This window comes from Gavia stellata, chromosome 11, assembly GCF_030936135.1.
Source record: "Gavia stellata isolate bGavSte3 chromosome 11, bGavSte3.hap2, whole genome shotgun sequence".
NCBI lineage: Eukaryota > Metazoa > Chordata > Aves > Gaviiformes > Gaviidae > Gavia > Gavia stellata.
The window spans coordinates 8,005,069-8,017,540 of NC_082604.1; the positions used below are offsets into that span (position 1 = coordinate 8,005,069).

Genomic DNA, 12,472 nt, shown 5'->3' on the forward strand with positions numbered 1-12,472 from the left:
TTTTTCATTTTGAAGTTGCAGGGAAATTAGGATAATTTTTTTTCAAAGGTATGTGTGACAACGTTGAGATACAAACTCGGTGGTCAGTGACCACTGTCAAAGCTGAACAAACTGCTTCACTTCAGCCCTCTCTTAATCTTAAGCTTTGTTTCCTATGCAGCAGTTCATAAACATTGTGGGGCCTGGTTTTATGGATATGCAAAGTATTAGTCTTTTCCAGGGTCTGATTCTCAGGGTAAAATCCATTCCTTCTTCTATAGCCCAAATATTTGGGCTCATTGAGGGTGAACGAAAGAGAGTCTTAAAAAGAGCACGTCTTTTATCTGTCTTTGGAAAACACACCACCCTTTCATGCCGCTTGAGTGAGGGGTTGGAACAAGCAAATGTCCAAGCAAATACTTAATGTATTTTCCCAGTGCCTCAAAATTAATAAAACAACTGTGTGCTGATCCTATAAAGACATTCATAGGATTTATTACAATTGTTAAGCGTAGGATTCTTCTGCCTAAATGTCAATGTATATAACTGAGCTCAGCTTCAGCTCCCATTATAATAAAGGGAAACCTATGTGGTGGTAGTTGAGGGAATATCCTAAAAAGCCTGTATTTATACTCTTAAGTGTACATAATCCCTACCCTCTCCCCACACACCCCCTTCCCATTTTTTTCTTTCTCACACATAATAGGAATTATGAACACCAGCACTTTTTATAAAGTCACTGTCTACTCTCTTCTCTAAAAATAAACAATATATTCTAATAGAAAAAGAGAGAGAGGAGCCAGGCTTGAATTAGAGGTCACAGATTCAGAGTTAATTTAGAATTTGGCAGTTGACTCAGATATGATTGGCAAGGAGATTTCCAAAAGGCTGCAACTGTAAATTGGAAATAAATGGAAAGGGATTATGTGAGTGGGAGACAGCTTTGAATCTATAATGCATGTCCCAAGACTGACTTGCTCATAAAAGGGCATGTGTTTAATGTGTCATAAAAATATTTAAGCCACATTGGTCTTTGTATAAATATTTCATTTTTAAAGTTGGATTCTGGAGTGGCTAAAAATGAATTCAGTGTGCATATCCTTGCCATCAGTATGAAGAATTTAAAAAAGGGTCACCAGAAACTGGTTGGTTTTTTCCCTTCCAGACTCATGTTCTCATGAGATTTTTTTATGTTGTCTTTTGTGTCCAAATCAATTTTTTTAGTACTTGCTATATCACCTGTTTTGTTATATAGTATCCCTCTGAGAGAAGCTATGGATCGATTATATTAGGAGGCAGTTCGGAGGCAGAGTGAGTTGCTGCCAAGAAGGCATTCATGTATGAGTGTGTGAATGTGGGTGGGTGACTGAGATGTCCAGAAGGGACACTTCTCTGTGTTCCTTCAACTACTTCTGTTCCAAAGATGATATATGTCTGTAAATAAAGTGAGATACATTTTGAATGTGACCATGTTCTACATCGTTAGTTTTTTCACTGTTGGGAGACTAAACTGCAAGAATCTGAACATCTGCTACCACCTGGCAGCTCAAGTAGCTCAAGGAAGGAGTGACAGCAGTTAGAAAAGACCACCTCTAAAATATTACCTATTTTTCTTTCTGCTATTTTCTTTAGCTAAATACAGTCGTCTTCATTTAGCTCAAAAATAATTTAGCTCACGACTGATGTTAGTACCATATCTAGGGAACAGTCTCTAGGGCTTTAAGAAACCATTTGGTAATGATAGAGGAAGAGAGAAGTATGTTACCAGAGCTGCACTCACCGCATCATGCTGTACAAGCACATGGCTAATTGCCCTTTTGGATGTATTATAAAAGTGATGCCTGAGTCTGTACTTCCGCATCTATAACAGCATGCGAAATACAACTGAGTGCTATCTTCTCCAGTGTCACTCTAGTGCATAAGACTTAGACCTCCCTGGTTATGATTGTTTTATACTATTCCTCACAGGTGAAATTTGTGCTTTTAAAATCCACGGACAAGAAATGCCCTTCGAAGCTGTTGTGCTAAACAAGACATCTGGAGAAGGTCGTCTTCGAGCAAAAAGTCCTATTGACTGTGAACTGCAGAAGGAATACACATTCATTATCCAGGCCTATGACTGTGGATCAGGACCAAGTGGAACAAACTGGAAGAAATCTCACAAGTGGGTGAAAATGAGGAGAAATTTTTTCTTTTGCTTTGGCATACATTTGCTCTACAGTACAGATCATATTGAAGGGTTCCTTTTTATACTGTAGTCAGATAGAAAGCAAATAAACCCAAGATGAACCATTGTTGCAATAGTCCATCCACTTTTTGTTCTTTTTACCTTTTAGAAAATATTTTTCTTTTTTGCCTCCTGCAGTTTGACCCATTCTGCAATGGTTCCGGTTGAAGCTTTTAATATGATCCCTGTTCAAGTGGAGAAATGCATCTCAGTTTTAGGGGTTTTTTCCATTCTTGCTTTCACATTAAATACATTGACTAAACAGACCATCCAGGACATAGAAGCTAGTTTTTAATTGATATTTAGAATTCTAAACAGGTTTTCTCTCTGTTCATCTCATTTCAAATGGTAGGAAAAGAGAAATTGCCCTTTTTTTTTTTAGTATGTGCATGTATATAAGCTGCAACAGTGTTGCCTTTGCACAGTGTTTCTGACCTCAGCTTTTGGACAGCAAGTCTCAGAGGAATTAAAATCCTCTGGAAGAGGGGGATATTGAAGGTTAGTAGGTGGTACTTTTTACTGTGGAGCCAATTCCCTGCATAAGCTTAAGTGGCACAGTGCCTTTTTTCCCCTTCAGTTCCTGAAAGTCAGCTCCAGACCATTTGTCATTAAAGATGAATTCAACTCACATGTCAATGTATGACTGCTGTACCAATTGTTCGTTTTGCTGAAAGCCACTTAAATAAATGATTAATAGTAATCATTCTTCCCTTTGCTCATCCAGGACACATGACAATTAAAAATTTAATTTGCTTTATAATGCATGCTGAACTTTTTCAGGATATTTAAAAAGAAAACACAATTAGAAGGAAGCCTGCAGTATCAAATAACCATCAAGTCACAGAAACAGGTTTTGCCTCACATAATTAAATTTTATGATGTTTTTCCCTCACATGTCAGTAACAAGCTAGTGCGTTCCACTTGTGGAAAATTGTGGTCTAATCCTGACCTAATGAAATCTGACCCATCGGGACCAGACTTCGTTACATTTTTCTCGTAGTGGTTTGTATAGTAAACCACATGCTAAGTTAGGCTGTCTGGGGTTCCAACCTTTACTACTGGCTCTGCCATTAATCTAGAAAGTTCCTTCACTTCTCTGTCCCTCTGTTACCTTGCCTATCAAACCAGATGGCAAATTCTTTTAAAGGAAGGCCTTTAGAGTTTGCGCATTAAATACTGAAGGCCTGTTATTTTTGACCCTCAAAGGTTTACATGTACAATGTTGTAACTAGTTAAAGGATTAGATAATTATAATCAGCAGAAGGTAAGAGCCTTATTTAATATCAAAGAATGTTCATAAACTCACCATTTTTAGGTAGTGAATACATAAGACTACTATAATTCTCTTCCTCTTTTCTTGCTTATTAACCCATTTTACAATAGAATGATATCATTGACTTTCTGCTGGGGTCCATTTTAAGAGGCAGACCAATTTTAATAGGGAGAACCATGAAGCCCTCTCCCTACAAGGTGTGGCAACAGGTTTTTACCTAGTGCAACACTAGGTAATTAAATTGGGCAAATGAAACATAGAAATTCAATAATATCTCCTTTTAGCAGATGTTTACGTAGTTTTCTAGATATGTTTTGTTAGTCTTTTAAAGTGTTTTGAAAACAAACTATTAGTGATGTGACATGATAAATTAATTTTTCTCTTTGATGTCTTTATTTACCTATTTTAGGGCAGTGGTCCATATCCAGGTAAAGGATGTCAATGAGTTTTCACCAGCTTTCAAGGAGAGTGTGTATAAGGCCACCGTGACAGAGGGAAAGATCTATGACAGCATACTGCAGGTAGAAGCCATAGACGAGGACTGTTCCCCACAGTATAGCCAGATCTGCAATTATGAAATTGTCACAACTGATGTTCCTTTTGCCATTGACAGAAATGGTGAGTATGGAGAAGGAGCAATTGTAAGTTCTGAGATAAATAGCAGGTTTCTGTAGATAGTGCAATTACCTATTGATACTAGCTGATAACCTGGTTTGAGTTTTAATGCAAGAGAATAATCCTGTTCTCATCTCTGAGAATGAAGGAATTGTTACACTGGGAAGTTCCATCCATTTACGTAAGATTTGGTCAGAAAGTGCCACAGTAATTTACTGTGGAAATTAAACCCCCAGTTTTAGATGAGCAGTATGTTTCTCTGTCACTCAGTCCATTCTTTTAATTGTTTCAGATCTAGTTTCCCATCCAAGTGATGGCATTTCCTAATGCAGCATGTATCTCTACCTAATAGGGTTTATTCACTGATTTATAGTTAGTCCTATTCTTTTGAACTTTCTGGAGCAGAGTCTAAATGTAGAATTGACAATATTCTGGATATGTTTATTGATTGTTAAACCTTTCAGGGTGTGGGTCCACGGATCTACCCATTTGTGGTGCTTCCTGAAGCAGATCTGTTATTCTGTGGTAGGAAGAAAATATGCTTTGGAGAAGTAGTGTAATTTTTTATGGTTTTTTTATTTTACTTGTTTTTCTAATGTATATGTTATAGGAAAAATAATAAACTATATTAAGTTTTCCATATGTAGCAATTTTTGACCTTGGCGGCCCTGTCTGTCAGCTTCCTGCTTTTCCCAGTCAAGCTGTCACCAGGGAAAAGCACAGAACTTGACACTGAGTTTGGGAGAGGTGGCTGGGCTGCATTAAAAATGTGTTGAAGATCCTCCCTTCCTTCCTCTGCTTGCTTCAGACAATACAAAAGAGTAGCTCTGTCCTTCAAGTACTTCAGCAGTCCCATATTGGCATTACTTTGTAGGTAAGAGTCCTTGTTATTGATATTCACGAGTGCACACTTGTGCAGAAGTTCAAAATGGAAATTCTTGTGCTCACAGAATTTGTTTCCCCAGAACAAGCACCCTGTGTGCATGCCCAGCAATGCTCTGATTTATTTTTCCTAACAGAAGCAGTTAATCCATGTTGTTTGTAGGAGGAGAATAGTCTTTGGAGGTTAAATCTGATTTTTGGCCAAATTGGAAACTGAAAGCATGCACGGAGCTACTGTTTTCTCTAAGCAGTCATTTTCATGTTGGGATGTTTTATAAAAACCCTTTCCTCTATTCAAAAATTATTCATCTTTATTTGTGCTGTTCTTGCACAATGCGCAGCTGAGCATCAAAAGATAATAACCTGTTAGCATCGATAAATTGTAAATGACATTGGGGAAAAAAGCCATCTTTTTATAATACATTGGGATGCAAGTATACTATATAGGAGGTATAATCAGAATGAGTATGTTTGTGTTTAAGTAAATTAGGTGAGTTGGCACAGTAATCTTTGGCCAGAGCAATTGCACAAAGGACTTTTTACAGGAAGTGGGCTTTGGAAGTAGATGTTTGTGTACAATTCCCTAGAAGCTTTTCCTCTCTATGGATTTTTTTCTAATTGTGAGATTTCCCATGTTGTCATAAAAGGAAGTTTTCCATGTTTCTGTTTGAAACCATTATTTTTCCAGAGCTCCACATGACTTGCTGGTATGGGGCTGGTTACTTACACAAATCGCAAGTGGTTTCATGATTTCATACCAGGTTTGTGACAGATATCAAGGATAAATGGCTTGGTTGGGTGCACTCTTTGCTGGGTAAAAAACTGGCTGGATGGCCGAGCCCAAAGGGTTGTGGTGAATGAAGTTAAATCCAGTTGGCAGCCGGTCACAAGTGGTATTCCCCAGGGCTCAGTAGTGGGGCCAGTTCTTTTCAATATCTTTATCAAGGGTCTGGACGAGGGGATCGAGTGCTCCCTCAGTAGGTTTGCAGACGACACCAAGTTGGGAGGGAGTGTTGATCTGCTTGAGGGTAGGAAGGCTCTGCAGAGGGATCTGGACAGGCTGGATGGATGGGCCCAGGCCAATTGGATGAGGTTCAACAAGGCCAAGTGCCGAGTCCTATGCTTTGGTCACAACAACCCCATGCAACGCTACAGGCTTGGGAAAGAGTGGCTGGAAAGCTGCCCCGCAGAAAAGGACCTGGGGGTGTTGGTCAACAGCCGGCTGAAGATGAGCCGGCAGTGTGCCCAGATGGCCAAGAAGGCCAACGGCATCCTGGCCTGTATCAGAAATGGTGTGGCCAGCAGGAGCAGGGAAGTGATCGTGCCCCTGTACTCGGCCCTGGTGAGGCCGCACCTCGAATGCTGTGTTCAGTTTTGGGCCCCTCACTACAAGAAGGATATTGAGGTGCTGGAGTGTGTCCAGAGAAGGGCAACGAAGCTGGTGAGGGGTCTGGAGCACAAGTCTGATGAGGAGCGGCTGAGGGAGCTGGGGTTGTTCAGTCTGGAGAAGAGGAGGCTGAGGGGAGACCTTATCACTCTCTACAGTTACCTGAAAGGGGGTTGCAGAGAGGTGGGTGTTGGTCTTTTCTCCCAGGTGACTAGTGACAAGACAGGAAGAGATGGCCTCAAGTTGCGCCAGGGGAGGTTCAGGCTGGATATTAGGAAAAACTTCTTCACTGAAAGGGTTGTCAGACATTGGAACAGGCTGCCCAGGGAAGTGGTGGAGTCACCATCCCTGGAGGTATTTAAAAGACATGTGGATGAGGCACTTAGGGACATGGTTTAGTGGTGGACTTACAGGGTTAGGTTAACGGTTGGACTTGATGATCTTAAAGGTCTTTTCCAACCTAAATGATTCTATGATTCTAAATAATACACTGAGATTACCATGATACAGAGCAAGCATTTCTCTTGCTTATGACTTTTCAGCTCCTATCACACAGCACAGCTGGCTCATGAGTGTCCATTGGTGTCTTACAGTCACAGGCAGGATCAAAAGCACGTGACGTGTCAGGAATCCTTGGTTACATCTTTGTCCTCATGTTCTTGGGACTTGCTTTTCAGTAAAGGCAATGAGAAAATCATTGATTTAAATATGACTTTAAAGCCTGCAGTGAATAATTCATATAAGGTTGTAATACTTGCAGTTTCCTGGTCATGAATTCAATTAATATTTTTTGATCTATTTGTTCACTAAAAGAACAGTGCTGCCACAATCAACAGTAATTGCAGTGTTATTTGCAATTTTTTAAGATAATGGTAATTGCTTAAACCCACTGGGATTAGAGACAGAGTTAGAATAGATGGTTCCACTTCTATGTTGTGACAGAAATATGTTGCTTAGTTCCAACACATTTCACTGCTGAGAATGTCTCTCTGTGCCAGCTGATATAAACTTTCTCCAGTGCAAATTCTTGGCATTGTGCCCTTTTTTGTTACCTATAGAATGATTAAAATAGATGTATGAGATGCTTGGGACTGTCTGTTAATACTGTGCTAGTTAGGATTTTGTTCATAGCTTTTTTTTTACCCATTGTGAAAAACGAATCTAGGTTCTTGTGTCTTCTGCAAGTTATGATTTTTTCTGCTTTTCAGTAACTTAAATGTGGAATTTCATTGCCCAGAAAGAGTATTTAACCAGATGCTTAGAATCAAATATAAATATTTCAGAGGGCCCCAAAAGTAGGCAGGGTGTGAGGAAAACATGCCATTATCAGTCTCAGATGGTGGATTTTTTTCACCACCAACCTATGAAACTAACCACAAACACAGGTCTTTAGAAAGATGAACATGCTATTCCATCAGCTGCTTTCTTTTGGCAGATCATTGTCTTTTTAGGCAAAACTTAATTCCTCTATCTAGATCAATCCAGGGACCATTTTGTTTGTCTTGAAAAATTATATTACACATTAGAGAACATTTGCAGAAAGTAAGAGTGAACCCTCCAGACTGTAGCAGTGCAGTCTACTTCACATCACCAGATTGTGTGAAACATAAGTGGATAGGCACCCAGCACTGGCACAGGAAACGGCATTAAGCTCTGGTGTAGTTCTTGTAGATCTTTGTAAGTTGGGCACCTTATGGTAGGTAATATAAAGCTTCCCATTTACATTTGGTAACTTTGACCCTTGGTATGTAATTTCTTTGTGAATAAAATTACGTTGTGTTATGAAACCATACTACTAATAAAATTTACTCTTGTATATGATGAGCCTAACTCGGAAGGTAATGAACTCTTGGTCATAAAATACAATCATGTAAAGGCAAAGGACAAATTTATGCTTTGCTATGCAAAGAACTGGGACTAAAGGTCTAAGATGTAACATGTTTTAAGATACTTTTGCATGCAGTTTACTCTAGTTGTCTTCTCAGCAGATAATCCCAATCATGAAGTCAGTTATCATATCAATATTGTGTAGGCTTTTTTCAGGTAACAGAAAAATTAAATCACAATGCACAGACCTGTTGTAATGCCAGCAGAACAACATTTTTATGCATTTTCTGCCTTCATTTGTCAGGGATCGTAGTCAAATAATCAGGGAATTAGATATTATAGATACAAATTCTGTCATGGCTCTGACCTACTCTCATCTTTAAAATGGGGATTATTGTATTTGCCACCCACCACTGGGAAGCACTTCACAAATACATGCTCAGATTGTTCAATATAAAAACGAGTTACTGACTTATCTGTCCAGTCAGTACAGGTATTTTCTAAGATATGTAACTTGATAGAACATGTGGACAGGATCTCACAAAGTCATCCTTTACAGCACTGAGATCTGTGTTAGGAGCTATGCAAACTTCATCTTGTCAGTGAAGTAGCGAACCTTTATAGTTAAGCATTTGCACATGATACTTACTTCTTAAACCACAATTTCTTCCTTTTATCATTGAAAAGTGCACCTTTTTGACAAGAAGCAATTCTAATCCTTCAATTGACTTATGATCAAATACAGCTCCTGGTGGCTCTTGGCAGCTGGGAATGTTGAGCTGCCACTCCTATGAGTAGACTGAAGTTAAGAGGCCACTCACGTAACAACGCGAGCCCTCATCTCTTGTAAGAGTTAGGAGATTCAGTTTTATACTTCTTATACACACAGGAAGAAGTACGCAATTTAAGAGGGAATTGCCATAGTAAATTAGTGAAGTCTTTCCCAGTTCTTGTGACTGCTCCAAAATAAGACGACAGCCAGCCATATAAGAGGGAAGTCTGTATCAAACTATCCCCAAAACTGACCCTGAAGAAATAGAGGTATAAATGTGTGTGTCCTCAGGCAGGAATTTTTATATTCCTGTTGTCATCTGTTTTTTGGTTTTTAAATCTGTTATAGCTCTGGGTATTTCCAGGAAAAGGCAGAGATTTAGAAAGACTGAAAAAAATTAATTTTATGGCCTAATTGTGAACTGTGTAGAAAAGTACTTACTTCTCCCATTAAAATTTTCTTTTTTTAATGTTATTGATTACCTTTTTATTTATGGGTGAGATGTAAATAGAAATTCTCAGCCTGTTGTCTCTAAAACTTTAATTAGTCTGTATTTACAGTGCTTCCCTTCTGTGTCTACTTTTTAATATATTGATTAAATTGTAAAATAACAAAGAAGCATAAAGCATCAGAGGTAACAGAAAAATAGAATAGTTAGGAAATCAATAAACTATTGGATAACATCTGCAAGACATTCAAATGACCTTCTAGAATAACACCTAATAGTCATAATCTTTGTAGTCCAAATATTAAAAGACCATAATGAAATACAAATCTTAGAAGACAGACTTAGTGAAATGCAAATATGTTGTAATGATTTATAAATCTTAGAGGACAGTTAACGTGCCACGCAAATTCTAGCAGTCTGCTAATGTAGATTCAGACAATTTTGGTTTCTTGAGAATTATCTCTGCTGATTATGGACTAAAATAATACCAAGGAGAACCAAATAGGGAAGTATAAAGATTCATGTAAGAAGTAATATAATGCAGAAAGGAAAGAACAGCTGAACAGATACTAAATGAATAATGAAGTATACAGTGGCAGATTTTCATTAAATCCTCTTAGGCAGGTACTAATCAAGCAACCCAAGATAGTAAAATGGGTAGATTAAATTGTTTTGCCAATTACTAACTCAAAAATAATGAAGTAGTTGGTATCATTATTGCAGTTGCTTTTATGACGGGAAGAGCTATCTGCATGGCAGACTTGAAAATGCCTGGCAAGGTGAGGTGCCTGAGAGAGAACCCAGGAGGCTGTAGGACACAGTACTGTTTTCATATTAGCGTTCAGCAGGTCATTCTGCTTCTCTATTTGAGACATAAAAATAGTGATAGGGCTTGTCCCCCCCGTGCCCTGCTCAGAAAGGGAGGGGTAAAGACTCAAAGTCAACAGAAGATGGGGTATTGGGCCTCATTTATAGCTGCAGATGTAATGGTCTATTTAAACTACAAATTTTGACTCAGAAGACAGTGATAATTGCAAAAGCAGCCTTCCTTCAGGCCTGACCTGAAAAGTTTTGCATCAGTGTCTATTAAACTACTGAAGTTGGCTTTAATGTAGTAGTAGTCAGAAAAGTGTTGGGCTCTGACAAGATAAGGAGTGTGCTTCAGAGAGACATACCTGCTAAAAGTCTTTATTTGTCGTACTGATGGAGGTTTAGTGAAAGACTTATTTAAGAAGTTCCATTCGTCTGCTTTCGTCTGTCTCTCATTCATTTGAATACGAAAAACCCCACACCCAAAACCCCAAATGATGCCAGCATGCCTAACAACAGATACACCTATAGGAATCAGATCACTGTATTTGACTAAATTCCAGGATTCAGGTCCTCCCCATTCCAAATTTAGCCCAAACAACTTGATTTTGCAGATCCATGCTTGAAAGCAGTTGTTACGTGTAGCATTGATCCAAAGTTTGTTTCCTGAATTCTAGAACAAACATTCTCATTCAAAGTGATAGTGTAACAAACAGCCCTGATTAAAAGTGTGAAACACACTAAACAGTCTCAAGTTTCAATTTGAGCAAGTGCATTTCAGTGGAAATGGACAGAATTAAAATGCTGTACTCAATTAATTAAAAGACACATACATTCTGCACAGTAACCTTCCAATCCTGCAGGAGGTAATTTGAGAAAGATCTTTCCCTTTCCTTGTGAAAGTTGTCTTTGTTCCCAAAACAGGTAATTTGTCGTCTTTATATATGTGTCAGGTTCAGCAGTTTTATTTTCCATGTGAAAACTCTGTGCTGTCATATCAAATATTGCTAAGCACTCTAATGTAGAAGGTGATTCTAGCATTTTTCTTGTTTTAAAAACCCAGGGAAAGGTGTTAAAGGGCTAAAAATCTCCCTTACCCAAAGAGTAATAGCTTTAGGGAAAAAGCAAGATACTTAGGCTGGGGAGATGTTCAGCAGTGGATCTCAGGAATGTGGCTGCCATGTTAAAGTGGTTTATTCTGGGAAGATGTGAAAAATGAGGTTGCACCTACTCATACTTTACATTTCAAGATGTAATTTCTAATTAGTCTTACAGTCTTACATTAGAAAGTGTTGTTGAACAAATGTTTTCTAATATAGACATGCCCATATTATATCCCTAGCATTTTATATTTGCCTAAGAACTTATCTATCTGCTGGATTGAAAGAAAATACTTCCCTTTCCTCATAACTGTCCTGCCTGTGGATGTCCTATGTGCTTCAAAGAGCTTTCTGGTCACAAAGGACTTAATCAGGACCCAATTGTTATAGTCTGTTTACACTTAACATTCAGAAATTAATGCTTGACTATCTTATATTGAATCTATAGGTAATATCAGAAACACTGAGAAACTGAACTATGATAAAGAGCACCAGTATGAGATAATGGTAACAGCTTTTGACTGTGGGCAAAAACATGCAACAGAAGATGTCTTAGTACGAGTTCATGTCAAACCAGTGTGCAAACCAGGCTGGCAAGGTAAGGTTTAATAGTTTATATATTTTAATTTTTTGTTTAAATACCTTTTCTTTGGTGTTTCCCCTCAACCTCACAGTGAGGAAACTAGAATGCTTATTGCAGTGGTATAGAAAACTGTTGCTATCTCTTATGCTTACTTCATTCCAAGACTGTTAAAAAAGTGGATAATAATCCCATATTTATTTACATTTACCACATTTCTTCTCTAGTCAGAACAAAGAACAGATTAGAAGAAAAAGAGAAAGATTTCTGTTCTAATAAACTATCTTATGATTCAATCTGAATGTATTGAAAAGTTAAAAAAGTGCTTCTGATTTGTCTTTTTCCTGCTACTCCTTTAAATAAAACTTTTGAAGCCACCATGAGAAGGTACTTTTCCCATGTGTGCCAGAGTTGTTCAGATTATCTTGTTCCAGGTACAGAATTAGCTTTCATGTGCATGCATGCGGCAAGTCATGCTCAACTGGCAGTAGGAGTGAAAGGCATTTTTTTATCCTGATTACTGTCTTCATAGAGACATTTCAGTAGGAATTGATTTTCTAAAAAGATTGTAA

General features: G+C 38.3%; 1 protein-coding gene across 1 annotated transcript in view; it reads left to right on the plus strand.

The window, feature by feature from the left end:
• CLSTN2 (calsyntenin 2) overlaps positions 1-12,472 on the plus strand; it is a 227,323-nt gene that overhangs the window by 134,615 nt on the left and 80,236 nt on the right. Inside the window, exons 2-4 of the mRNA XM_059822699.1 lie at positions 1,948-2,143; positions 3,889-4,097; positions 11,769-11,918. Coding sequence (XP_059678682.1) covers positions 1,983-2,143; positions 3,889-4,097; positions 11,769-11,918 — 520 coding nt within the window. The 5' untranslated portion in view covers positions 1,948-1,982. The remainder of the gene's footprint in view (positions 1-1,947; positions 2,144-3,888; positions 4,098-11,768; positions 11,919-12,472) is intronic.